The 27,209-nt window shown below is 40.7% G+C and overlaps 1 protein-coding gene across 6 annotated transcripts in view; it reads left to right on the top strand.

The window, feature by feature from the left end:
* LOC138641969 (ATP-dependent translocase ABCB1-like) overlaps positions 1–27,209 on the top strand; it is a 434,165-nt gene that overhangs the window by 100,108 nt on the left and 306,848 nt on the right. For 4 of the 6 annotated variants that reach the window (XM_069729815.1, XM_069729814.1, XM_069729818.1 and 1 more), the window contains exons 6-8: positions 2,109–2,166; positions 15,710–15,901; positions 18,750–18,921. In XM_069729815.1, coding sequence (XP_069585916.1) covers positions 2,109–2,166; positions 15,710–15,901; positions 18,750–18,921 — 422 coding nt within the window. The remainder of the gene's footprint in view (positions 1–2,108; positions 2,167–15,709; positions 15,902–18,749; positions 18,922–27,209) is intronic. The other 2 variants (XM_069729817.1, XM_069729816.1) reach the window with 1 other exon arrangement.

Raw genomic sequence — 27,209 nt, 5'->3', positions numbered from 1 at the left:
CGCTACAGGGTAAGTGGAAAGAGTGAGGCTAAGTGCCAGAATTGGCACATCTTATAGATGCTCCTTTTCTGGGGTGGCTGAGACCTGACATTTTTAGCCTGCACAGGGGGCAGTATCCATGGCCCCTTCCTAGGCTTTTAATATTAGCCCGCAGCTGTATGCATAGCCTTTGCTGGTTATTAATTATAGGGGGACCAAAACCGCAACAAAAACGCAAACAAAAATTCACCAAAAACGCTGCAAGACATGCATTTTTGCCACAGCTTCTTTCCTGCCAAGAAATCAGGTTTTGCTGCAGAAAAAAATGCAGCAAAAACACCCAGTGTGAACTTACCCTAAGAGGTGATCAAAACATTGTAAGTTGTAACTGCCACAAAATGGTATCAATAAAAATATTAGCTTAGGAGACAAAAAGTAAATCCTCTCACAGCTCCATTGACCTAAACTGTAAAATGTTATGGGTCTTGAAATATGGTGTTACAAGCAAAACTTTGTTTATTTATTTTTTTTACAAATTTACGGAGGTTTTTTTTGCCACTTAAAAAAAACCCTACAAATGCTTAGTATCTCGATAATCATACTGACCTGGAGAATCATATTACCAGGTAATTTTTACCTGATAGTGAGCATGGTAAAGAAATAAAATAAAAAAAAAAAACAAAACAAACAAAACTGCAGTTTTTCACAGTTTTGCTAGAGTTGGAGTGGAGTTTTTTTTCCTGCTGTCTAGTACATCACATGAAAAAATGTATGGTGTTATTCAAAAGTAACACTCATCCTGCAAAAATCAAGCCCTCATTTGGCTATTTTGATGGAAAAATACAAAAGCTATAGCTCTTGGAAGAAGAAAAAAACTGAAAATAACAATGTCAGGATGGGGTTGGAGGGGTTGTCCAGAATCAGATTCAGCTTTAAAATAACAAGAAAAATAAATATCATTTACCTGTTGTGCCCCTATTGCTCAAGCATCACCTCTCTGCTGATCCCCAATGGCCTTTGTTTATGGGGAGACAACGTTGATGTGCCATCTACAACAGGTACTACAGCCAATCACTACAGTGCCATAAGTCTTGGCTGAAGTGAAGGGGAGTAGTAGTGGCTTGCACAGGTACGTAATCTTTACTTTCTAACTTTAAAGCATTACTTTTCTTTGCCCCATTTTTGTATGATCCTGTACAATCGCTTTAAGACATTGAATAGTTGGTGACCATGTACAATCAGTTTGAGCAGATTGTCGTTTGCATAATAGGCCCTATTCTATTGGATGAGAGAAATTGGCTGTCTCACTATGGCCTTAAAGTGATCGTAATGTACAATGGGACCCCTGATGACCTCGAGAACCAAGGCTCTGAAGAGGACTTTTGCTTTATACATTTTTATGGCAGTGCCCAAGGCGAGCTGAGAGCAGCGCTAGGCTATCGGCTGTCATGATACAAATGATGCTACAGTGCACATGATCGCTCTACTCAGCCTAGGCTCTTCTCGGGATCCATTGTGGTCCCAGCGGTCAAACTCCAGTGATTGGAAGGTTATCGCATGAATATGGTATAACTTTCAACCAGTGTCAGACTGAAGAACATTGGGCCCACCGGAGGATTTGATTCTGAGGGCCCACCTTTCTTCCCCACTGAAGAGCCCGATAGCAACTGCAAGGTTTGCACTATGAACTCTCCTGAAGGAGAAGCCATGGCCCACCGAAGGATTCTCCGGTTCTCTGGTGGGCCAGTCCAACCCTGCTTTCAACCTTGAGAATAGTCCGCTAAAGAGACACTGTCAGCACAGAATGACTGTTCAATCTAAGTACAGGAACTTGGTGCTTCACGGCATGGCCAAACATTTAAGAGCACCTTCTCATTTGCTTGAAGATAGATGGAAAACAAGCAGGTAGGAAGGTACACTTAAATGTGTACCCCAGCCACGATGCACCAAGCGCCTGTATTTGGTTTGAACAGTCATTTTGTGCTGACAGAGTCTCTTTAATGCTCTGGCTACTTGTTAATATAGCCAGTTTCGCACTGGAAATGATGCTGTGCAAGAGGTCTGCATCAAATGATACTTTTATGTTTTTTTTTTATTAATTCTAAATAGATCTCTTTGTTTCATTTCAGCTTCAAGTAATGTTTCTGGCTGCACATCAGGTGCTGATATTGAAAAGGATATATCCTTGTAAGTTAGAGTGATGACATATTAATCTCTATCATTATCCCACATTCTGTCACATACAGTATATACACAGTGCAGTTTATAAGTATTTATAAAGTGACATATTTATTAAATTCTAATTCAATAAACTGTTGAGAGGAAGTGCCGTGCAATATGCATTATTGAACTCACATTTGGGGTATTTATCATCAATCCATTTTTTATTCTTAATACAGGAAAGATATATACTGTATCTTTGTACCGTGTTAGCCAGTTGATAAAAAAATATTTAGAATTGAGAGTCCTCAGTGGTTGATACCTTTTAATGGCTAAATGAAAAGATGGTAACAAATTGCAAGCTTTCGAGACTACTCAGGCCTTTTCATCAGGCAAAGACTAAAAGAAATTCTGAAGAATCACATATTTATACACAGCACAGCACAAAGCTGTCTTCATGGGAAAGTGATAAACAGTTGTGTCCATAAATATTGGAAAGTTCCTCGATAAGGAGTGAATGTTTTGTTGTCCTCTGATTGGGGTCTGGTACTGTAAGGCCGCCGTCACACATGCGAGTTTTACGGACGTAAGAGCGCAGAATCTACGTCCGTAAAACTCGCAAAAAATACGGCACAATTATTCTCTATGCCCCTGCTCCTATTTGCCGTATTTTACTGATCAGTATTATACGGCTTTCTACGGCCGTACAAAATCGCAGCATGCTGCGTTTGTCACCGTACTGCGCAAGAAATACGCCAATGAAAGTCTATGGAAGCGTGAAAAATACGGATTACACACGGACAAGCAGTGTGACTTGCGAGAAATACGCAGCGCTGTTAGAGAGAAAAGCCGGTAATTCAGTGCGGTGTACAGTAAAATCACACTGACAGTTTACAGTCCAATAGATATAATAAATGTGTACACATAGAATAGGTATATATATATATATATATGTCAGTGAGACACATATATGTATATATATTAATATTTATTCCAGCGCTATACAGCTTGAAAGCCGGTAATTCAATTACCGGCTTTTTCCTTCTCCTTCATAAAACCCGACATGATTTGAGACATGGTTTACATACAGTAAACCATGTCTTCTCTCCATTTTTTTTGCAGATTCCACACTACTAATGTCAGTAGTGTGTATCTGCAAAATTTGGCCGTTCTAGCTCTTAAAATAAAGGGTTAACTGGCGGAAAAAATTGGCGTGGGCTCCCGCGCAATTTTCTCCGCCAGAGTAGTAAAGCCAGTGACTGAGGGCAGATATTAATAGCCTGGAGAGGGTCCACGGTTATTGGCCCCCCCCTGGCTAAAAATATCTGCCCCCAGCCACCCCAGAACAGGCACATCTGGAAGATGCGCCTATTCTGGCACTTGGCCACTCTCTTCCCATTCCCGTGTAGCGGTGGGATATGGGGTAATGAAGGGTTAATGCCACCTTGCTATTGTAAGGTGACATTAAGCCTAATTAATAATGGAGAGGCGTCAATTATGACACCTATCCATTATTAATCCAATTGTAGTGAAGGGTTAAATAAAACACAAACACATTCTTTAAAATTATTTTAATGAAATAAAAACAATGGTTGTTGTAGTATTTTATTCAACGCCCAATCCAGTCACTGAAGACCCTCGTTCTGTGAGTAAAGAAACATAATAAACCAACAATATACTTACCCTCCGCAGATCTGTAACGTCCAACGATGTAAATCCTTCTGAAGGGGTTAAAACATTTTGCAGCAAGGAGCTGTGCTAATGCAGGCTGCTCCTCGCTGCAAAACCCCAGGGAATGAGGCTAAAAATAGATCAATGATCTATATTTAGCATCATTTGCGGTGAGGCGCCCTCTGCTGGCTGTTCATAGATCGTGGGAAATTACCTAGAAAGCCAGGGAGCCAGGGAGCTTTCTAGGTAATTTCCCACGATCTATGAACAGCCAGCAGAGGGCGCCTCACCGCAAATGATGCTAAATATAGATCATTGATCTATTTTTAGCCTCATTCCCTGGGGTTTTGCAGCGAGGAGCAGCCTGCATTAGCACAGCTCCTTGCTGCAAAATGTTTTAACCCCTTCAGAAGGATTTACATCGTTGGACGTTACAGATCTGCGGAGGGTAAGTATATTGTTGGTTTATTATGTTTCTTTACTCACAGAACGAGGGTCTTCAGTGACTGGATTGGGCGTTGAATAAAATACTACAACAACCATTGTTTTTATTTCATTAAAATAATTTTAAAGAATGTGTTTGTGTTTTATTTAACCCTTCACTACAATTGGATTAATAATGGATAGGTGTCATAATTGACGCCTCTCCATTATTAATTAGGCTTAATGTCACCTTACAATAGCAAGGTGGCATTAACCCTTCATTACCCCATATCCCACCGCTACACGGGAATGGGAAGAGAGTGGCCAAGTGCCAGAATAGGCGCATCTTCCAGATGTGCCTGTTCTGGGGTGGCTGGGGGCAGATATTTTTAGCCAGGGGGGGGCCAATAACCGTGGACCCTCTCCAGGCTATTAATATCTGCCCTCAGTCACTGGCTTTACTACTCTGGCGGAGAAAATTGCGCGGGAGCCCACGCCAATTTTTTCCGCCAGTTAACCCTTTATTTTAAGAGCTAGAACGGCCAAATTTTGCAGATACACACTACTGACATTAGTAGTGTGGAATCTGCAAAAAAAATGGAGAGAAGACATGGTTTACTGTATGTAAACCATGTCTCAAATCATGTCGGGTTTTATGAAGGAGAAAGAAAAAGCCGGTAATTGAATTACCGGCTTTCAAGCTGTATAGCGCTGGAATAAGTATTAATATATATACATATATGTGTCTACTGACATATATATATATATATATATATTCTTTTCTTTTTGGGACACATGGATCACTTCTATAGCGGTATGTTGGTTTTGCAAGTCTGCGAGAAAACCACGCAGTACGGATGCCATACGGATTACATACGGAGGATGCCATGCGCAAAAAACGCTGACACAGCCTGCCTACGGAGGAGCAACGGACCATTTTTTTTGGGACTTTTCAGCATATTACGGCCGTAATATACGGACCGTATTGTTTTACGCTGTGTGTGACGCCGGCCTAAGGCTGTGTGCATACGTTTCTGATTTTTCGCGTTTTTTTGCATTTTTTCGCTATAAGAACGCTAAAAAACCGCAAAAAAAGCATACATTATGCATCTCATCATTTAGAATGAATTCCGGAATTTTTGTGCACATGATGCGATTTTTTCCGCGAAAAAACGCATCGGGGTAAAAAATGCAGCATGTTCATTAATTTTGCGGATTTTTTGAAAATTTCCCACTATAAAATGCACTGGGAAATGTCCGGAATCTGCAAAAAAAAAGCACCAAAAACGCTGTAAAAATGTGCAAAAAACACGCAAAAAACGCATGCAGATTTCTTGCAGGTTTCTTGCAGAAAATTTCAGGTTTTTCTCAGGAAATTTCTGCAAGAAATCTTGAACGTGTGCACATAGCCTAAAGATGCCCCATAAGGTCTGAGTGCAAGTTCCTTAATTGATGGGACACATTTATTCCTGCACTAACTAAAAGGTTGTCAAAAATGTATACTCCGAGATTCTCCTGTCTCTCTGAGATTTGCAGTTACCTTTCAATACTAGTAATTTCAGGTCCATGGTGCTATGATCAGATATACAGAAATGTTTGGCCACAGGCAGATCCATTTTTTTTTCTTTTATTTTGTGGCGGTGAGAATTTATCCTTGCTCTCAGTTTCTGCCCTGTCTCCCCAACATACAGATCCCCAGTTGGACATTTAGTACATATAATTAGGTACAACACATTAGAAGTGACGCAGCTGAAAGCACCTGGTATCTTGTAGTCCTGATGTGAATTGGGGATCTTTATCTTGTCCGTGGTCATTATAAATGGACAGGTTTTACATTTTTTCTGGTTGCAAGGAAAGGTTCTTGCAGCTGTTGGCGAGGACAGCAAGCTTCTGACAATGATACTTCTTAGATTTGGGGGCGGCCTAAAACACAGTAGCGGGGGGTCTGAAAAATGGATTGTAATAGTGCATCTTTTTGTACTAAAGGTTGTAATTTCCATGCAGCTCCCCTTAGCACCTCCAGATTTGGATTGTAGGTGACTACTAGAGGCACCTGGTTATTTTCTTCTTTAGCTTTGTAATTTAGCAGTTGATTCCTTGATATTCTGATGGCTCTTGTGATCTGGTCTTCAATTGTTCTTGGATGGTAGCCCTGATTCAAAAATGCCTTTCTGAGGCGACCAAGGTGTTCATCTCTATCCATGGGGTTGGAACATATACGATTGTATCTGGTGGCTTGGCTGTAGACAATAGAGTTTTTTATGTGTTTTGGATGAAAACTGGTAGCACCTACCATTCCAAGTTTGGCCTTGGAATTACAACAAATAAGACCACAGTGTCAAAAATTAAGCCAACCTCACTTCAAGCAAAGGAGGTTAGGGAGTAATCTGTCGTTGTTTGGGACGAAGTAACAATGACTCCCTGTTTTATTATGAACGCTGTGGATAATTTGTTCCAAGACATATGTGGAAAAAAAAGACCATTTGGTGGAAAAGTTTTCATAAACAGTGGCGACTTTTGTCAAACCCTACCAATAATGGAAGGTGGAAAAAGAGCCCAAATTGTACAGTCCACCATTAAATACTCAAAATCTTGAAATCAGTTTTCACGGTTCCAGTTACAACTAGTGTTGAGCATTCTGATACCGCAAGTATCGGGTATCGGCCGATATTTGCGGTATCGGAATTCTGATACCGAGTTCCGATATTTTTGTGATATCGGGAATCGGTATCGGGATTAAGATTCATGTGTAAAATAAAGAATAAAAATAAAAAATATTGATATACATACCCTCGGACGCGCACTGGTTGTCACCGCTGCAACCGCCATGCTTGCGTTCCTAAGAATGAGCGCGTTAAGGACTTTCGATGACGTCGCGGCTTGTGATTGGTTGCTGAGCGGTCATGTGACCACTCACGCGACCAATCACAAGCCACGACATCATCGAAGGTCATTAACGCGCTCATTCCTAAGACCTTCGATGACGTCGCGGCTTGTGATTGGTCGCGTGAGCGGTCACATGACCGCTCAGCGACCAATCACAAGCCGCGACGTCATCGAAGGTCCTTTACGCGCTCATTCTTAGAAAGGGAAGCATGGCGGTTGCAGCGGTGACAACCAGGGCGCGTCTGAGGGTAAGTATATCAATATTTTTTATTTTTATGCTTTATTTTACACATGAATATGGATTCCAGGGCCTGAAGTAGAGTTTCCTCTCCTTCAGACCCTGGGAACCATAGAGGATACCTTCCGATATTTGTGTCCCATTGACTTGTATTGGTATCGGATATCGGTATCGGCGATATCCGATATTTTTCGGATATCGCCCGATACCATCCGATACCGATACTTTCAAATATCGGACGGTATCGCTCAACACTAGTTACAACAGAATATGAGAACGTCTCAGGATGAAGTTGAGTACAATTCATGGTTACTGAAACTTGGCAATGGAGAGTTGTCAAATGTATATGGTCTATGAGAGGACACAATTGAAATCCCAAATTCTTTTATTGAAGAGGGTAATTTAATTACAGCTATTTTTAGTGACTCAGTTGAGATTACCGATGCAACGGTAGAAGCAATTGCCAATAAAGCAATTCTTATGCCATTGAATGATGACGTTCACGCCTTGAACGACAAAATTCTTAGTCATGTTCAAGGTAAACACTCAACATATCGCTCCCTTGACACAATTGCAGAAGAGGAGGGTGTGATTCTCACAGATTACCCCGTAGAGTTTCTTAACTCTTTGAATCCCACTGGGATGCCTTCTCATGAACTAAGCTGTAATCAAGAGCTGTAATCATGCTCCTGCGTAATCTTAACAGAAAGCGTGTTATTCATGCCATTGCTTTAAATGGAAAAGCAAAGGACCAGACAGTTCTTATTCCAAGAATTGACCTGATTTCTAAAGATAAAAACTTGTCAGTCCAGATGCGACGGCGTCAGTTTCCTGTCATGTTGGCTTTTGCAATGACCATCAATAAATCTCAGGGACAGTCCTTGGATATTGTAGGAATTTATTTGCCTCCCCCAGTGTTTTCACATGGGCAGTTATATGTGGCTTTCTCCAGGGGAAGGAAAAGCCAACAAATAAGAGTCAAAATATTTGAGACACAGAAGCAAGGTAAACTTATTCCTAATGTTGACAAATGGTTTACTGTCAACTGTGTGTAGAAAAAAGTGTTTTAATAAGCTTTTTAAAAAGCCAAAACATTTTGTACACAAAAGCGGGACTAACTCCTAGCCACGGTCTACGGACCAAACATTGGGCATGAGTAGGGCCTTGGAGACAGATCCCAAATGCACTCAACCATGGGAAATGCTCAGGAACATAGAGGAATAGCACTATTGGATAGCTCTACCCGTTCATTTCCTTTAGGAATAGGGCTATGGGATACCTCTACCCGTTCACTTTCTTCATGGATAGCGCTATCAGATAGCTCTACCCGAACAGTATTAACTACAGAGCTTCTTCATACACAAGATAGGAGTGGCAGGAGAGGTACACCAGGTATTTATGTTTGCTATTAGTCTGCATATACGCCAGTCGGGTGCGTGGGTACACCCCATTGCGAAGTCATTTTGCTGCGTGGTTACACCCCATTGCATCGTTTGTGATCACAGCGCGCGCCCAAAGGGCCGCAATCACTTGTGCTGTTTTTAAATGTAATGTGCTGCAGAATATGTTGGCACGATAGAAATAAAAAAATATTTGTATTAAATTATTTTTATCTAGTACCAGTATGTCATTCTCTCCCAAGCTGCTGCTGATCTACTCAGTTTCCTTTTTCTCCTACTAAACTATACATGACGTTCATCTCTGACAGGGCAAACAGAGCCAGAAAGACCCTGAAAGGTCATTTTATCTTTTTTTTCCGCTCTCTAATTATTGCACGGGTGATACAATTATTTTCAAGGTGTCAGAAATTGTCACAGGCGTTTTCTCTATGGGATATCCAGATATCATATCCTGTTGGGTGTAACTGAGTACAGGAGTTAAGAAATACTGCTTAAGTGTATTTATTTCCCAACCATCCTGCACAATGTAAGCCCACAAGGGCAGGGTCCTCTCCCCTCTGTATCAGTCTGTGATTGTTAGTTGGTTTACTGTAAGTGATATCTGTAATTTGTATGTAACCCCTTCTCATGTAAAGCACCATGGAATCAATGGCGCTATATGAATAAATAACAATAATAATAATTTGTTAATCCAGCATGTTCTTAACTTTGTCTTCCTGTCTTTAGTCCCTCTCTGACCTCCCGCCCATATACCATTGTGAATGAATTGAGACAGCCTTAATTTCTGCCTATACTTTCCCATGGTAGTGACCTGTGGGGAAAGTCCACGCTCCTTTGCAGAAGTTAAGGGTTAAGGAATTTGTCATGGATGTGTCAGAGGCTGCAGACCGTTGCACTGCATCTGTCTGCAGAAGGTCTCAGCAGTTTGCTTTGCAGACTTCTGCTTGGTCCTTTGATGCTAGAACCCAGTGGCCACCTCTCCCGGATATAATGGCCAAACCTGTATCTGGGTGTTTATTTCTCCCAACTTGCTGTTGGAAGTTGCGGGTGATATTTTCTATTTGCACTTCTCTGTTGAGGCTTGGAGCTGCAGTTGTCGGCTAGCATCCTATTTGGAGTTTGAAGGACAACAGTGTTTCTTTCTGAGTCTACTCAAGCTAAGTTTTCTTTTGTATTGTGTATCCTAGCTGTCTTTAGTGTTAGCGAGGTTCGACCAGCGTTTACCCTATCCTTCCCTAAGCAGGGCTTACCGCTACTGTCTGACAGGGACTAGGTATCCTGCTCGGCAATAGATGCAGAACGTATTTATGGTATCTTAGGGCAGACAGAGTGACGTTAGATCTGCCTATAGGTCTATACTCCCCACTTCGCTAGTGTTGGGCCCCCCTTCCCCTTATTCAATTGTGTTGCACTTAGTCTGTCCTACACGTTGCATGACAGAATTATAAACCCTTAGACTCCGCTCTTTAGTTTAGGCCTAGACCAATTATATTACCCAACCAGTGGGTCAGCTTTGCCGCACGAGTTAGCCATTGGTTAGTTCTACCAAATGATATTAGAATGTAAATGCCTAAGCATTATTTTCATGACAGATGTACATTAAGACACAAAATCAATTTAAAGGAAGTCTGTCCTCCCAAAAATACATTTCAAACCTTAACCAACTATACTGTGATAAAGCAATCTTAGTCCCTATGAAAATTATGTTAGCAGTGTACCTGTTACTGGTTCAGTGTTTGAGAAAATAACTTTTAATTCAAGGGGCTTTGGCCCAGAGTTTAGTGCACTGTTATGGACCTTCATTCTGCATATTGGTGACTTCCCCCATTTCTGACAGTGTTTTCTTTCTTGAGTAAACATTGGAAAAACCAGTACTGGTAAGATTCATGGTCCGTGTCTGTATGTACATATGTGGCATCCATAAATACAAAGCTATCCAAAAACATAATAATGCTAAATATATAGGAACCTCCAGCAAGGAAGGTTTATCCATCAAAGCATTAAATATAGGGGTGTGGTAACCTATCATAATCTAACAAACCACTCTCACAAAAAGTGTTTAGAAAAAGTAACAAATTTTATTATTAAAAACACAGAAAATATCAAAATGTCTTATTCATTAAGAGAAAAGGATGAGTACCCAAGAACATAGCAAAAAAAAGTGATACAGGAAATAATATACAGGCTTCTGGGATCATATAGTCTGTGTCATAGCATATGGGCATCCCAAATATATAAGCCCTAGTCTAAATAGACCTAAAGTGCATAGTGCCAAGTTCCCAGTCCAGTTTAACACTTATAGAATGCCTGACACATACCCATGTGGTGAGCCCGTCCTTAGTATCCCATATCCTGCCCGTCCTGTATGTACATATGTGGCATCCATGCAACATCTATTTATCCTTTTGTTGTCTTTGTCCATGTGTCCGTGTTTACCATCTGTGTAGCTTCCGTGTGCCATCTGTGTGTCTGTGTGACATGTACTGGAGCCTGAAAAAAGCAGTACAGTTCGTGCTGATCCAAGACTCCGGCTGCTGAAGGCAGCTTTCATTATTGTCGTCTGGTCTTCCTGTGATCAGTGCGACCAGGTGACAATGATGGGAGTTTTTTTCAGCAGCAGTTGTGTAAAATTAAGAATTAAATAAAAAAATGTCATGGGCTTCAGTGTAATTTTCTTAACCAGTCAAAGCCCACAGCTGGGGCTGATATTAATAATCTGGGGAAAAGGATAATATCCCAAAGGGTTCCCAGGCTATTAATAACAGCTCACATATGCTTGTTTAGTAGTGTTGAGCGATACCGTCCGATACTTGAAAGTATCGGTATCGGATAGTATCGGCTGATACCCGAAAAATATCGGATATCGCCGATACCGATATCCGATACCAATACAAGTCAATGGGACATCAAGTATCGGAAGGTATTCTCATGGTTCCCAGGGTCTGAAGGATAGGAAACTCTCCTTCAGGCCCTGGGATCCATAGGGATGTGTAAAATAAAGAAATAAAATAAAAAATATTGATATATTTACCTCTCCGACGGCCCCTGAACTCAGTGCGGGTAACCGGCAGGCTTCTTTGTTCAAAATCAGCGCTTTTAGGACCTGAGAATCACGTCCCGGCTTCTGATTGGTCGCGGGCCGCCCATGTGACCGCCACGCGACCAATCACAAGCCGTGACGTCATTCGCAGGTCCTTAACGCGCTCATTTTTTTAAAAATGAGCGTGGTAATGACTTTCAAAGACGTAGCGGCTTGTGATTGGTCGCGGCCACGCGACCAATCACAAGCCGCGACGTCACCGCAAGATATTAACGCGCTCATTTTTAAAAATGAGCGCGTTAATGACTTTCAAAGACGTAGCGGCTTGTGATTGGTCGCGTGGCCGCGACCAATCACAAGCCGCTACGTCTTTGAAAGCCATTAACGCGCTCATTTTCAAAAATGAGCGCGTTAATAGCTTGCGGTGACGTCGCGGCTTGTGATTGGTCGCGTGGTCGCGACCAATCACAAGCCGCTACGTCTTTGAAAGTCATTAACGCGCTCATTTTTAAAAATGAGCGCGTTAATAGCTTGCGGTGACGTCGCGGCTTGTGATTGGTCGCGGCCACGCGACCAATCACAAGCCGCTACGTCTTTGAAAGCCATTAACGTGCTCATTTTTAAAAAATGAGCGCGTTAAGGACCTGCGAATGACGTCGCGGCTTGTGATTGGTCGCGTGGCGGTCACATGGGCGGCCCGCGACCAATCAGAAGCCGGGACGTGATTCTTAGGTCCTAAAAGCGCTGATTTTGAACAACGAAGCCTGCCGGTTACCCGCGCTGAGTCCAGGGGCCGCCGGAGAGGTAAATATATCAATATTTTTTATTTTAATTCTTTATTTTACACATCTCTATGTATCCGATACCGATACCCGATACCACAAAAGTATCGGATCTCGGTATCGGAATTCCGATACCGCAAGTATCGGCCGATACCCGATACTTGCGGTATCGGAATGCTCAACACTATTGTTTAGCCTTTCCTGATGAATATGTGGAGGACTGCAGAAGAAAAATGAAGTAAGGTCCTCTTATAAATTCAAACCAGCTAAGGCTAAAGAGACAGATATGGGTTGATGTGAATAGCCTGGGAAGGGCCAAGGGATATCTCAGCTGCCAAAGAAAAGGTGCATCCATAAGGTGCCAAATCTGACACATAGCCTCTCTCTTCCCATTTGCACTGTGGCGGTGGCGAGTGAGGTAATAGGGTTGGGGCTGATGTCAGCTTTGTATTGTCAGCTGACATCAAGCCCAGGTGTAAGTAATGGAGAGGCATCTATAACACACACCCCAATTACTAGCTCCATAGTAAGATTTGAAATAAACACACAGCAAGAATAAAATCCTTTATTTGAAATAAAATTCAAAACCGTTTTACACATGTATTAAAAAATAAAAAACAAAGTTATACTCATCTTTACGCCTAAAATCCATTGAAGCCCATGTCCCCTGTAAAAAAAACCAAAAATAATAAACAACCATATTCCTCACCTGTCCGATGAGAAGATAATCCATACTGTCCCACAAGTAATTCATCACTGCTACATCTGCTTTTCAAAGTGAATGGTGGCTTGATGCGACCGTTCAGGCTGAAAACCAGGAGACACTGAGCTGCTGAGAACACAGCTTCAGTGACAAGAGGTGACATCATATAGGTTACTGCCGGTCACTGAACCTGCATTAATAATAATAATAATAATAATCTTTATTTATTTATCTATATAGCACCAACATATTCCGCAGCGCTTTACAGTTTAACATTTTCAAACACAACAGTCATAAGTAACAACGTTAACAATACAATAATTAAAGCGAAATAAGATGACCCTGCTCATGAGAGCTTACAATCTACAATGAGGTGGGGGAGATACAAAGCACAGGTGTGTATTTACAATGATGTATTTACAATGATGGTCCAGCCATCTTCAGGGGGTGGGGGATAGATGGAGATAGTGAATGGGCTACACACACACAAACATAACATGACTTTGATTACTGAATGTGATAGGCCGCTCTGAACAAATGTGTTTTGAGCGAGCGCCTAAAACTATGCAAATTGTGGATGGTCCTAATATCTTGGGGTAGAGCATTCCAGAGGATTGGCGCAGCGCGGGAGAAGTCTTGGAGTCGGGAGTGGGAGGTACGGATTAGTGCAGAGATTAGTTGAAAGTCATTTGCTGAGCGCAGCGGTCGGCTAGGCCGATAGACCGAAATGAGGGAGGAGATGTATGGGGGTGCCGCACTGTGGAGAGCTTTGTGGGTGAGAACAAGTTCTTTGAATTGTATCCTGTAATGAATGGGCAGCCAGTGTAACGACTGGCGAAAAGCGGACGCGTCCAAGTAATGACTAGCCAGATGGACGACCCTGGCTGCTGCATTAAGGATAGACTGGAGAGGGGAAAGTAAAGTAAGGGGGAGGCCAATTAGTAGAGCATTACAGTAGTCCAGGCGGGAGTGGATCAGGGTGACAGTGAGGGTTTTTGTTGTTTCCATGGTGAGAAAAGGGCAGATTCTAGAGATGTTCTTTAGGTGTAAGTGGCACGAGCGTGCAAGAGATTGTATATGGGAGGTGAAGGAGAGATCGGAGCCATACATAACACCCAGACAGCGTGCCTGCTGCCGGGGTGTTATTATGGTGCCACCCACGGAGAGGGAAATGTCAGATTTAGGGAGGTTAGTAGATGGCGGGAGCAGAAGAAGTTCATTTTTGGAGAGGTTGAGTTTCAGATAGAGAGCAGACATGGTGTTGGAGACTGCAGACAGACAGTCAGTGGCGTTCTGTAGTACAGCAGGAGTAAGGTCAGGGGATGACGTGTATAGTTGTGTGTAATCGGCATAAAGATGGTACTGAAAGCCAAATCTGCTGATGGTCTGTCCAATTGGGGCCGTGTAGAGAGAGAAGAGAAGGGGGCCAAGGACTGAGCCCTGAGGTACCCCGACAGTGAGAGGAAGAGGAGATGAAGTGGAGCCAGAGAACAGAACACTGAAGGAGCGGTCAGAAAGATAGGAGGAGAACCAGGAGAGAGCAGTGTCCTTAATGCCTAGTGACTGGAGCCTAGAGAGTAGGAGAGGGTGGTCAACAGTGTCAAAAGCTGCAGAAAGGCCGAGAAGAATGAGCAGAGAGTGGTCACAGTTACGTTTTGCTGTCAGAAGGTCATTGGTCACTTTGATGAGTGCAGTTTCTGTCGAATGTAGGGGGTGGAAACCGGACTGTGAAGAGTCTAGGAGGGAGTGAGTGGAGAGCTAACGGGTAAGGCGGGAGTATATCAGGCGCTCCAAGAGTTTAAAGATGAAGCGGAGATTGGAGACTGGTCTGTAGTTGTTTTTGCAGGATGGGTCAAGGGTGGGTTTCTTTAGTAATGGAGTAATGATAGAGTGTTTGAGGAGGAGAAAATGCCAGAGGAGAGGGAGAGATTAAAGATTGTAGTTAGGTGAGTTGTGACGACTGGAGAGAGAGACTGGAGGAGATGTGAGGGAATGGTGTCGGTAGTTCATGTAGTCGGACGAGAAGAGGAGAGGAGCCTGGAGACTTCTTCTTCTGCATTCCCACGTTTAGCTCAGTGTGAGCTGGGATAATGAATGAGATCACTGCTAGCACCGTGAGAAAATTCTCAGTCTTAAAATGAGAAAAAAATCACAGAAAATTCTGTAAATAGAAAAAACAAGACTCCAAAATAGCTTTTTTTGGTCACAATTATTTCCAAACAAAGTGCAATAAAAAGTGATCAAATCATATTGTTCAATATCATCAATAGAAACTATAGCTTGTCACATAAAAATGAGCCCTCACAACAGTCCTTCAACAGCAAAAACACATTATGGTTCTCAGTATAATGTAAAGCAAACCAAAAATGTATTTTACAAATTAGAAATTAGTCAATCTTATTGTGCTATTTATTCCTGCTTTCTTAGGATTGTCATTCCTTATGTTGGACTTGGTTTTTCTATATTAACTTTAAGTTTTTTGGAAATATCGACATTTATGGTCTCAGCGGCAAGACAAATTAAGAGGATTCGGCTAATGTTTTTTAATGCTATTCTTCACCAGGAAATGGCTTGGTTTGATTCATATCAGATTGGAACTTTGAATAATAGAATGACACGGTAAGTATTAATACAATAACATTAAGAGAAATGTTTTGTATCATCATTCTTGATACATGACCGTTATGTTTGGTTCACAATATGATGCCAACTGTTGTCTACTTGTAAGAGCCAATAACAAGTGAATGATCATTCATTGGAATGCGTGGTCCCAATTATCAGCTCTTATAAGGGCCCATGCACATGACCATATTTACGGTCTGAATTCGACCCAAAATTACATCTAATCACACTTGGACCAATGTTATTCTATGTTATCTTTTTCCATATCTCCTCATCCAAGAAAATCGAATCACCCTTTTTTCACATTCTGATCAAACTCATAATCCACCTGATTTTGTCAGATGAGTGAAAATATGCTGGAGTGACGCTAGCCTAAAAAGGACAACAATCATTTGCTAAATGAGCAAAATGCTCATTCGTCCAGTATGTAGAATTTTATTCTTACCTAAAAATTTGTGTAAACACATGATATGCTGCCGATAACAAAATACTGTATTAGGAAAGAATGACCATAATAGCAATAATTTAATCCTCATCATTCTTTTGTCGGCCTGTGTATATGACCAGTAATTGGTAGTTTAATGGCCTTGATGGCTCTTCTAAATGGTACATTATATCAACCGCTCAATATTTAAAAGCTAATACTTTGCATACAATTAACTACTAGATTTAAAGGGGTGGCCCAATACCTAAAATGCTTTTTTAAATTTAAATTAAAATTTTAAAGAAGCACTCCTTTCATCAAAGTTTTTATCCTTTTATTATATTGCAGTCATCATATTATACAACACTTTGTACTTACAGTAGCTCATTTTGCCTTCCTGCCCAGTAAGTTCTTATCTTTTCTCTGCTCTATGTAGAAACAGGAAGTCTCTTTTCCCTGCATAAATCATTCCCCTCCTGATTCATCTGCTCCCGCCGCCCCTTGCCTGGGACTCTTGCATTGACTCATAGCTCATACAAGGAAAATTGACCACCTGTTTGAAAATAGTTTTTTCCCAATAAAAACGCTATAAAACCGCAAAAAAAAGCATACAATAAGCATCCCATCATCCTAGAATGAATTCCACGTTTTGTGCGGTAAAAAACGCAGCATGTTCATTAATTTTGCGGTTTTTTTTGCGGATTTTACACTACAAAATGCATTGGAAAATGTCCGGAAAAAAACCACATCAAAAACGCATGCAGATTTCTTGCAGATTTCTTGCAGAAAATTTCAGGTTTTTCTCAGAAATTTTCTGCGAGAAATCCTGAATGTGTGCACATAGCCTTAATCACGTGCTGTCATAGACCTAATGTAAAAGAGAAGAATTAACTGGGTAGAAAGGTCGCTGGTCAACTTAACTCTTATAACTTCCTAACTAAAAATAATTTGGTTCCAAAATTGTGCTGATGTAAAGTAAGCATGTGGGAAATGTTATTTATTATTTTGTGTGATATAATTCTCTGATTTAAGGGCATAAAAATTAAAATTTGGAAAATTGCAAAATTTTCAAAATTTTCACCAAATTTCTGTTTTTTTCCCCAAAACAATGCAAGTCATATCAAGGACATTTTACTGCTTTCATAAAGTACAATATGTCACGAGAAAACAGTCTCAGAATCAGAGGGATCCATTGAAGAGTTCCAGAGTTATTACCTCATAAAGTGACAGTGGTTAGAAGTGTAAAAATTGGCAGGGTCAGAAAGGTGAAAACAGGCTGGGCCTTGAAGGGGTTAATAAAATCATTCAACACATTTTGGAGTTTGGCAAACTCCTTTATCAGGCATACTGGCAATGCAGCTGTATACTGATAGGTCACGTCACCAGTCACATGACTAGTAATCCCTGGTGAATGATTCTACAGGGAATATAAAAATAAATAAATGTATAAATATAAAAAAATGATACTATACTTTAGCAGTAAGTTGTTTCAATACTTGAAATATGCAAAACGATTTAGGGAGAAAAATATCCTAAAGCTCTCCTTTTCCTTGTCTAAACGTGCAAATTATGGAAAGTTGACTAGCAATAAGGGACTTACAAATAAAAGTGAAAAAAAAAGAAGAAACACAGAAATTATAAATACTACTTAAATTGTGTTACTACTTTAAATAACGAACATATTCAAATAAAAGATTCTAAAAAAAAATATTGGCATGTTATTAAAAATGATTTCAGCTTAGTACAATTGATTCCTAAAAAAACCTAAACATTATTTTTATAAGAAACAAACTAAATTTGGCTGCACCTAGTCTTTTAAAAGGGTTATCCACTACTAGCACAACCCCTTCTTAAACCCCACACTTGGCCCTGATAAAAAAAAAGTCTATACTCACCTTCCGTGCAGGCCCTGTTCCCGCGGTGTTAGCACTCGTGATCCCAGGGTTCTCGTGCGGTTGCTGTGACTTCGGCGCCCAATCAGCGCTGGAATCACTGTCCCCACCTTTGGACAAATTGAACATCAAGAGGAAGTCCGGGCTACAGCTGATCTCTGACTTTCATGTTCAATTTGACAGAAGGCATTGATGCCAGCGCTGATTGTGATCTGAGGTAAGATATCATAACTGCACATGAACCTCGGTGAGAGCAAGTGGCGACACCGTGGGAATAGCACCCCCACAAGCGGTGAGTATAAGCTTTTTTATTTTATCGAGGCCAAGCGTGGGGTATGACAATGAGTTGACCTAGTATTGGACAACTTCTTCAAGAGCACTACTGTCATATTCAACTACACTGCGTTTTATCCAAAGTTAAAGATTTGTTTAGATACAAGAGCATATTCTTTTCTCCCTTTCCTACGATCATCACTTTTTTACACTATGAAGTTCTCCTTCTAATTTGCTTACATATGCTTTTTTGTAGAGACATGGGTATCGTATATGATGGGTTGTCCAATAAATTGTGCATATTCGTGCAAATGGTCACCAGCTCTATCACTGGCATGGTTATAGCATTTTCGTATGGCTGGAAACTGACACTGGTCATTTTGGGTTTTAGTCCCCTGATTGGTCTATCAGGAGCATTATGGAGCAAGGTAGGTTTCTAATTTTTGGAAACCAAAGAGAAAGAAGTCTATCAGACAAAGGGATTACCTATAAGTAATACATACTTATTTATAAAGATATAAGTCAAAGAAATACAATTAAAAAATACTTAAAAATGCAAACTGCATCTACAGTATGTACCAACCAGATCAGTTTGTAATGGAGCTAAGATCTGCCCTACCTCATCACAAGATGCACAAGTTACCTATGACAAATGTATAAACAAGCCTATGTGTAATATGATGCATACAACAATTGAATAAGTGATAATGCAATAGCCAGTAGATAAGCAAATATAAAGTCAAATAGAAACCAACATAACAAGTGATGGTGCAACAAAAAGGAAATAAGCAAATGAAAATATAAAGTTGTATGAAAATAAGTTTGGTTTACTGCAGGCACAATCTAAAAGGAATCCTAGCTATGAATGAATCAAAGAAAAGGCATAACGGCTGAGTAGTATACGAGGGTTAGGGTGAGAAACCCGCCAACCAGATAAGCCAATAATGGAGCTAAACTCTGCCCTACCTAGTAACAAAATACACACATTTCTGTGTACTAAATGCATAAACAAGCCTATATAAGAAAATGGCTTGTATAAGAATTAGAAAACTTATAATGCAACAACCAAAAGATACAGGTGCATCTCACAATATTAGAATATCATTAAAAACTTAATTTATTTCAGTTCTTCAATACCAAAGTGAAACTCATATGTTTATTTCTGTTAATGTTGATGATTATGGCTTCCAGCCAATAAAAACCCAAAAGTCATTATCTCAGTAAATTAGAATACTTTATAACACCAGCTTGAAAAAATTATTTAAAAATCCAAAATGTTGGCCTACTGAAATGTATATTTAGTAAATGCACTTTAGTAAATACTTGATCGGGGCTCCTTTTGCATCAATTATTGCAGCAATACGGTGTGGCATGGAGGCGATGAGCCTGTGGTCATGTGACAAGTCCTGCAGGAGAATTAAATTTCCATCTCCAAAAAGCTTGTCAGCAGAGGAAAACATGAAGTGCTCTACTAATTTCTGGTAGATGGCTGCTCTGACTTTGGTCTTGTTAAAACACAGTGGACCTACACCAGCAGATGACATGACTCCTGAAACCATCATTGATTGTGGATACATCACACTAGACCTAAGAAATCAAGGTCCCAGAGTCTGGAGGAAGCATTAAGCGTTGGAATTCTCCCACTGCACGGGATAGATCTCAAGCCTTATCTGCCTCTGCGGTCTCCCATTCAGCTTGGGCCACTTTGGGTACTGTTGAGCATAGACATCGGTCCCAGCATCTTGCTCAGGCTCATGCTGTTCGTTTGGTTACTGCTGACTCTCCAGCCAAGTCTATGGAAACCAGTAATAGCCAGTGGCGACTGGTCGCTTTGGAGGCTAAGTCCAGAAATCACCTTACTGAGCATGTCTATGATGTGGCATCTTCCTATTGGTGGTCGGACATCTCCGGCTCTGGTGATGTGGCATTTCCGGATTGGCCAACGTGCGATGACTCACCCGACTGGGCTTAAGTGTTTGGGGTGGAGTCCTACGTATCAGAAGCCTCCTGCATTTGGTAGTGTGGACATCTGACAAGTCCTGCTGGAGAATGAAATTTCCATCTCCAAAAAGCTTGTCGGCAGAGGGAAGCATGAAGTGCTCTAAAATTTCCTGGTAGATGGCTGTGCTGACTTTGATAAAACACAGGGGACCTACACCAGCAGATGACATTGGTTCTGAAACCATCATTGATTGTGGACACTTCTCACTAGACCTTACAAATCAAGGTCCCAGAGTCTGGAGGAAGTGTTAGGCATCAGGATTCTCCCACTGCACGGGATAGATCCCAAGTCTTATCTGCCTCTGCGGTCTCCCATTCAGCTTCGGCTGCTGCAGGTACTGCTGAGCATAGATGTTCATCTTGCTCAGGCTCGTGCTGTTCATTTGGTTACTACTGGCTCTCCAGCTAAGTCTATGGTAACCAGTGATAGGCAGTGGCGACCGGTCGCTCTGGAGGCTAAATCCAGAAATCACCTTACTGAGCATGTTTGTGATGTGGCGTCTTCCTATTGGTGGTCGGACGTCTCCAGCTCTGGTAATGTGGCAGCTCCGGATTGGCCCACGTGCGATGTCTCGCCCGACTGGGCATAAGTGTTTGGGGCGGAGTCTTACGTATAAGCCTCCAGTGGCGCACGCGGGTGCGCTAGTATCATTTTATGTACGACTAACTGAGTGTATTCTCTGCCACTCTGTCTGCAAGTGTTGTGGGTCTGTCTAGCTTGGGACTGAACACGTAGGCAGGCAGGCAGCTAGCGTCAGTGGGGGCAATTAGCCATTGGAATAGCATCTGGTTCCTACATGTGTGTGGTTAGCACTGCAGAGTTCCAACCCTAGTCAGGGTATTAAGCACTGATCATCTGTTCTGTTTCTGTGTGCGAGTGACACAGCTCGGTTGCAGAGCTTCTTTTTTGTTTGTGCGTGCGAGTGACACAGCTCTGTTGCAGAGCAGCTCTTTAGTTTCTGTGTGCGAGTGACACAGCTCAGTAGCAGAATATCTCTCATTTCTGTACTGTTCCTCTCTGTCGAATAACAGAGTTTGGAACTCAGCGTTCTGTTCACGCTGAGTGGCGTTTGCCCAGTGTGTACTGGCTATCGCTCACCGTGCGTTCCGTCATTGTTTACTAGCAGCAGCTTTCCATCTCTGCATGGTGGAACCCGGGTTGCAATTGCGCTTTATTATTTATTTTATTTAGTGCAATCTGCCAACCCTTACAGTATAAACTGTGCAGGAGTTGTGGGTTAAATCCGCGCTGCCTTAATGATGAAGTTCCAAGGATAATAAATTTAAAAGGTGGTTTATTTAATGCGTTTCAAGGTCAGTGCGACATCTTCTTCAGGAAATTCCACATACAACATACAGATACAATGTGCTTACATTGTTTAAATACCAAGTAAAAGTTGACAGCACAACACCCTTCTTTTTTTTTTTTCTTTCTTTTTTTTTTTTTTTTACAAAAGGTTAATACAACTTTGTCGACACAGAATTCATTGAAGGGTAGTCTTGCATTAATTTATATTTACTGGATAATATTAAGTTAAAAGAGATGGTAATCAGTTGGTTAAGTTAATCGATTAAATGTCTCTTCAATGTGAAAAGAAAAAAAGAGAGAAAAAAAAAAAAAGGAAGATAGCTGATAAGAACCTGTGAGGTGAGATTCCCCAGTTACCAAGTTCTGCTGCATAATGCACAGGCTACTGAGCCACACCATTCATTTCTTTGCGTATAAAAGCTATTGATTATTAAATTTGAATTCCACCTTAAACAAAAATGTATTATTAAAACAACTACTAAAAAAATAGATAAATATATATATGTATAAATTCCTGGACAGGTTGTCTCTATTTCCTTTTTGGGGGTGTTCCATTCTATAATATCGGGATTGAGATACAGCAAAAAGTCTGTTTGCTGCTGTAGACAAGAGGGGAAAAAAAAAAAAAAACACCACAGCAACATTGGAAGTAATTTAACTCAATTGGGAGCAACATGGCGCTGAGCTCCAAACAAAAACATATGTCCACACTCCAATCCAGGAGATCGACACCATCAACCACATCAGGGGGCTATATACACACTAGGCTAATTATTTACTAAATATATTTCTCATGAATTAGGATATATAGATTACATTATAAAAAATAAATAATTAAATAATTAAATGGTTAAACAATATTCCAAATAACCAATTCCGTCGAATTAGAAAGAACTGCACTGCTGATATCGATTATAAGGAACAATCCACCATATTGAGTAAAAAATTTCGTGCTCAGAACTATCCCACAAATCTAGTAAAACGAGCCTTTGATAATTCTATGAAATTAAATCAAGGATCACTACTAGATAATAGAGTAAAAATTCCCGATGATAAAAAATTTAAGATGAATTTTATAACACAGTATAACAATGAACATAAAGAAATACGTGATGTTCTGCAAAAAAAACTGGTACATTCTATTAAATGACCCCGTTCTGAGTAAAGTTCTCTCTAGAAATCCTAAGATTACCTTCCGCAGAGCACCTACCATCAGGAATATTATAGCACCGAGTCGCCTGAAACCCTTAAACAATCCAAGGGATAATCATATTACCAACACAATCAGAGGGATTTATAAATGTGGATCAAAAACTGTCTATGCTGCCAAAGCATCAAACATAAAGGAGACAGCATTATCTCTTTTGCCACCAAAGAAAAATTTATGATCTCTCATTTTCTGAATTGCAATTCAGAATATGTAATTTATGTAATTGAGTGCCCTTGTGGCAAACAGTATGTTGGTAGAACCACTCAACCACTCCATCTACAGTTAAATTCACACAGGCACAACATAAAAAAGGGCCTCCTTACCCATGGACTATCTAGACATTACACTTTTATACATAATAAGGATTTTAACAATTTAAAAATCAGTCCCATTGATCACATCCCTGAAAAAGTTCCCAACAGAACCATGAAATTAAATAGAAAGGAGGTGTATTGGATGTACAAACTAGGGAGCTTGAAACCGCAGGGTCTGAATGAGATCACTGAGGCTTTCATTTAATTTGGTATTATATATACAGAATTGTTTTTGTAATCTCTATTTTTTTATTATAAATGCTAACCTATATATATATTTTTAATTCATGAAAATGATCAAATAATTAGTTTGATGTATTTATTGTCCCTTGATATAAACAATGTTTTTAATTATTTAATTATTTATTTTTTATAATGTAATCTATATATCCTAATTCATGAGAAATATATTTAGTAAATAATTAGCCTAGTGTGTATATAGCCCCCTGATGTGGTTGATGGTGTCGATCTCCTGGATTGGAGTGTGGACATATGTTTTTGTTTGGAGCTCAGCGCCATGTTGCTCCCAATTGAGTTAAATTACTTCCAATGTTGCTGTGGTGTTTTTTTTTTTTTTTTCCCTCTTGTCTACAGCAGCAAACAGACTTTTTGCTGTATCTCAATCCCGATATTATAGAATGGAACACCCCCAAAAAGGAAATAGAGACAACCTGTCCAGGAATTTATACATATATATATTTATCTATTTTTTTAGTAGTTGTTTTAATAATAAAAGATTTCTTTTTTTAATAATACATTTTTGTTTAAGGTGGAATTCAAATTTAATAATCAATAGCTTTTATACGCAAAGAAATGAATGGTGTGGCTCAGTAGCCTGTGCATTATGCAGCAGAACTTGGTAACTGGGGAATCTCACCTCACAGGTAGTGTTGAGCATTCCGATACCGCAAGTATCGGGTATCGGCCGATACTTGCGGTATCGGAATTCCGATACCGAGATCCGATACTTTTGTGGTATCGGGTATCGGTATTGGATCCATAGGGATCATTCTCATTCACTAAACTCCTAATTCTAGGAATTAAGGACCTGCGAATGACGTCGCGGCTTCTGATTGGTCGCGTGGCGGTCACATGAGCGGCACGCGACCAATCAGAAGCCGCGACGTCATTCGCAGGTCCTAAAGGCGCTCATTTTAAACAAAGAAGCCTGCCGGTTACCAGCGTGATGTCCAGGGGCCGCCGGAGAAGTGAATATATCAATATTTTTTATTTTAATTCTTTATTTTACACATTAATATGGATCCCAGGGCCTGAAGGAGAGTTTCCGAAACCTGGTGTCCCATTGACTTGTATTGGTATCGGATATCGGTATCGGCGATATCCGATATTTTTCGGGTATCGGCCGATACTATCCGATACCGATACTTTCAAGTATCGGACGGTATCGCTCAACACTACTCACAGGTTCTTATCAGCTATCTACCTTTTTTTTTTTTTCTCTTTTTTTCTTTTTTCATTGAAGAGACATTTAATCGATTAACTTAACCAACTGATTACCATCTCTTTTAACTTAATATTATCCTGTAAATGTAAATTAATGCAAGATTACGCTTCAATGAATTCTGTGTCGACAAAGTTGTATTAACCTTTTGTAAAAAAAAAAAAGAAGGGTGTTGTGCTGTCAACTTTTACTTGGTATTTAAACAATGTAAGCACGTTGTATCTGTATGTTGTATGTGGAATTTCCTGAAGAAGAGGTCGCACTGACCTTGAAACGCGTTGAATAAACCACCTTTTAAATTTATTATCCTTGGAACTTCATCATTAAGGCAGCGTGGATTTAACCCACAACTCCTGCACAGTTTATATTGTCATACGGCCGTTGATCGGCTTGTGGATCTGCAGCAGCCAAAATCGCTACATGCTTTTCATTCAACAAAATCAGGTGAGCAATTCTAAGAAAGCTCTCGTGGTTATCTAGAGGATAAGACCCTATTTTGCGCTTTGTGTCTCCATTTTTTTCCTATAGCAACTCTTACAGGAAAAATGGAGAGACAGACAATCCAAGCTTCTTGAGGGCTAGTGTGAACAAGTTTTTTGAGTCTTATATAGCTGCAAAAACGTGCTTTTTTAGTGCATTTTTATTACATTTTTGCCTGTGTTTTTGTCTGTGTTGTTGATTGATTTGAGTGAAGTCAATGTTGAAAAACACAGGGCAAAAATGCACAGACAATTGACATGCTGCAGATTATTTTCTGCATCAAATCTGCAAGTCAAAAATACTGTGCATGACACATTCACTTTGCTGACATCAGATTTTGCTTCAGGCTTTGTCACAAATCCACTCCAAAAAAAGTGACAAAAAAGTACCAAATCTGCAGCCTAAATTTTTGAACAAGTTTTTTTAATAGTTATGTACCAACTGGGCTGGTGTCATGAAATTGGCCCATGCCTTTCACAGTGTACCCCTGCTTCTTCGGTGTGTCTCTCCGGCCTTCCCTGCTTGATTGGGCAAGGAGACTTTCCCCCTTCCGCTATCCTTGTCTGATGGGAATTTTTCCAACATATTTTGCACAGTGGCCTTCTGGTATTGCCTCATTTTAGAAGATCTCTCCACCTCAGGAAGAAGAGTTGCAAAGTTCTCCTTGTAGCGTGGTTCTTGCAAGGTGAAAACCAGTACTCTTTTTTGGTCAAGAATAGTAATGCAAGGGTCACTGGAAAGGGAGCGAGACATAAAGTCAGTGTGGAGACACTGTCTGCTAGCCGAAACCTCATGGACCAGGGATTGTCTCACCGAATGCCCACTCTCCCTTTAACATGGGCATAACGCTACTCAGACAACACAGATTGATGATAAAACAGTGTGGCAATACTTTATTGGACCACAAAACAGGCAAATAGCACATAGATCAGTCCCAGAAAAATACCCCAAGATGGTGCACATTACAGAGTCTCACCCTTCCGCCGACTCACCGGCATAAGAGCAGCTCTTACTTTAGATCTTCCAGGGCCAATTACCCCACCTGTGGTATGCACACAGAGAGAAGGTAACGACAAGCATAGGAAAATGATAGTCCATTCATGTACAAGGGTCAGTTGACCGGAGGGTCTCGGCTTGGCTTCATCTTCCAGGACCAACTACCCCACCTGAGGCACGCACACAGAGATAAGGCAACTGCAAGCTTAGGAAGATGACAGTCCCTTCAGGTACAGGGCCAGTTGATCAGAGGGTCACAACCTTGCTTCTCTGAACATCTCCATGGAGCCAGGCGACCGATTGGTCCCATTCCTGGCTGTCACAAACATATCCATGGATCTGTGATTTTCAATGGAGCAGATCTGTATTCTTCCAGCCAGGGCCGAGGTCCCCAAAGCTGGCATCCTCTAGAATGAGAAATCTGTGTCCCTCATGATGGAACCATGATGTCTTGGCTGCTGTATTGTTTCTTTTTCTTTGGATGTCTGGATGTTTTGGCTGAATCTCTGGCTCTCTCTTACAGAGGTATATAACCTCTTGTTATGGTTAACAAGGGTCCTTTAATAAGTATTTACAGATAAGGGTAAGAATAGTGATGTATTTGCATAGTTTTTCCTCCTCTATTGTACAAGTCAACAAACTGGCTGGTTTGGACAATGTGTAATTAGCATACCAGCAAAAATCACTAGTCATCAAGGATAAGAGCACAATATGTTACATAAAATGTAAACTTACAAGTCAATATTACAGGCATACACAAGCAAAAGTCTGTTTTCTTTACCAACCAGAAAGAAACATATAAATTCAAAAGTCAACAAATAGATAACAGCCTGTTCTTCCTGGCTTGCTTAAAATAGATGTCTGGTCAAATAAGATACAATGCTGTGTCTTCACAGTCAGCCATATGTGACAAGCTCCATACAGCCAGCAGTTCCCTGTTTCCA

This window comes from Ranitomeya imitator, chromosome 6 (assembly GCF_032444005.1).
Source record: "Ranitomeya imitator isolate aRanImi1 chromosome 6, aRanImi1.pri, whole genome shotgun sequence".
Taxonomy (NCBI): Eukaryota; Metazoa; Chordata; class Amphibia; order Anura; family Dendrobatidae; genus Ranitomeya; species Ranitomeya imitator.
The sequence above is the reverse complement of the archived record's forward strand: the minus strand, read 5'-3'. Positions and strand labels throughout refer to the sequence as shown.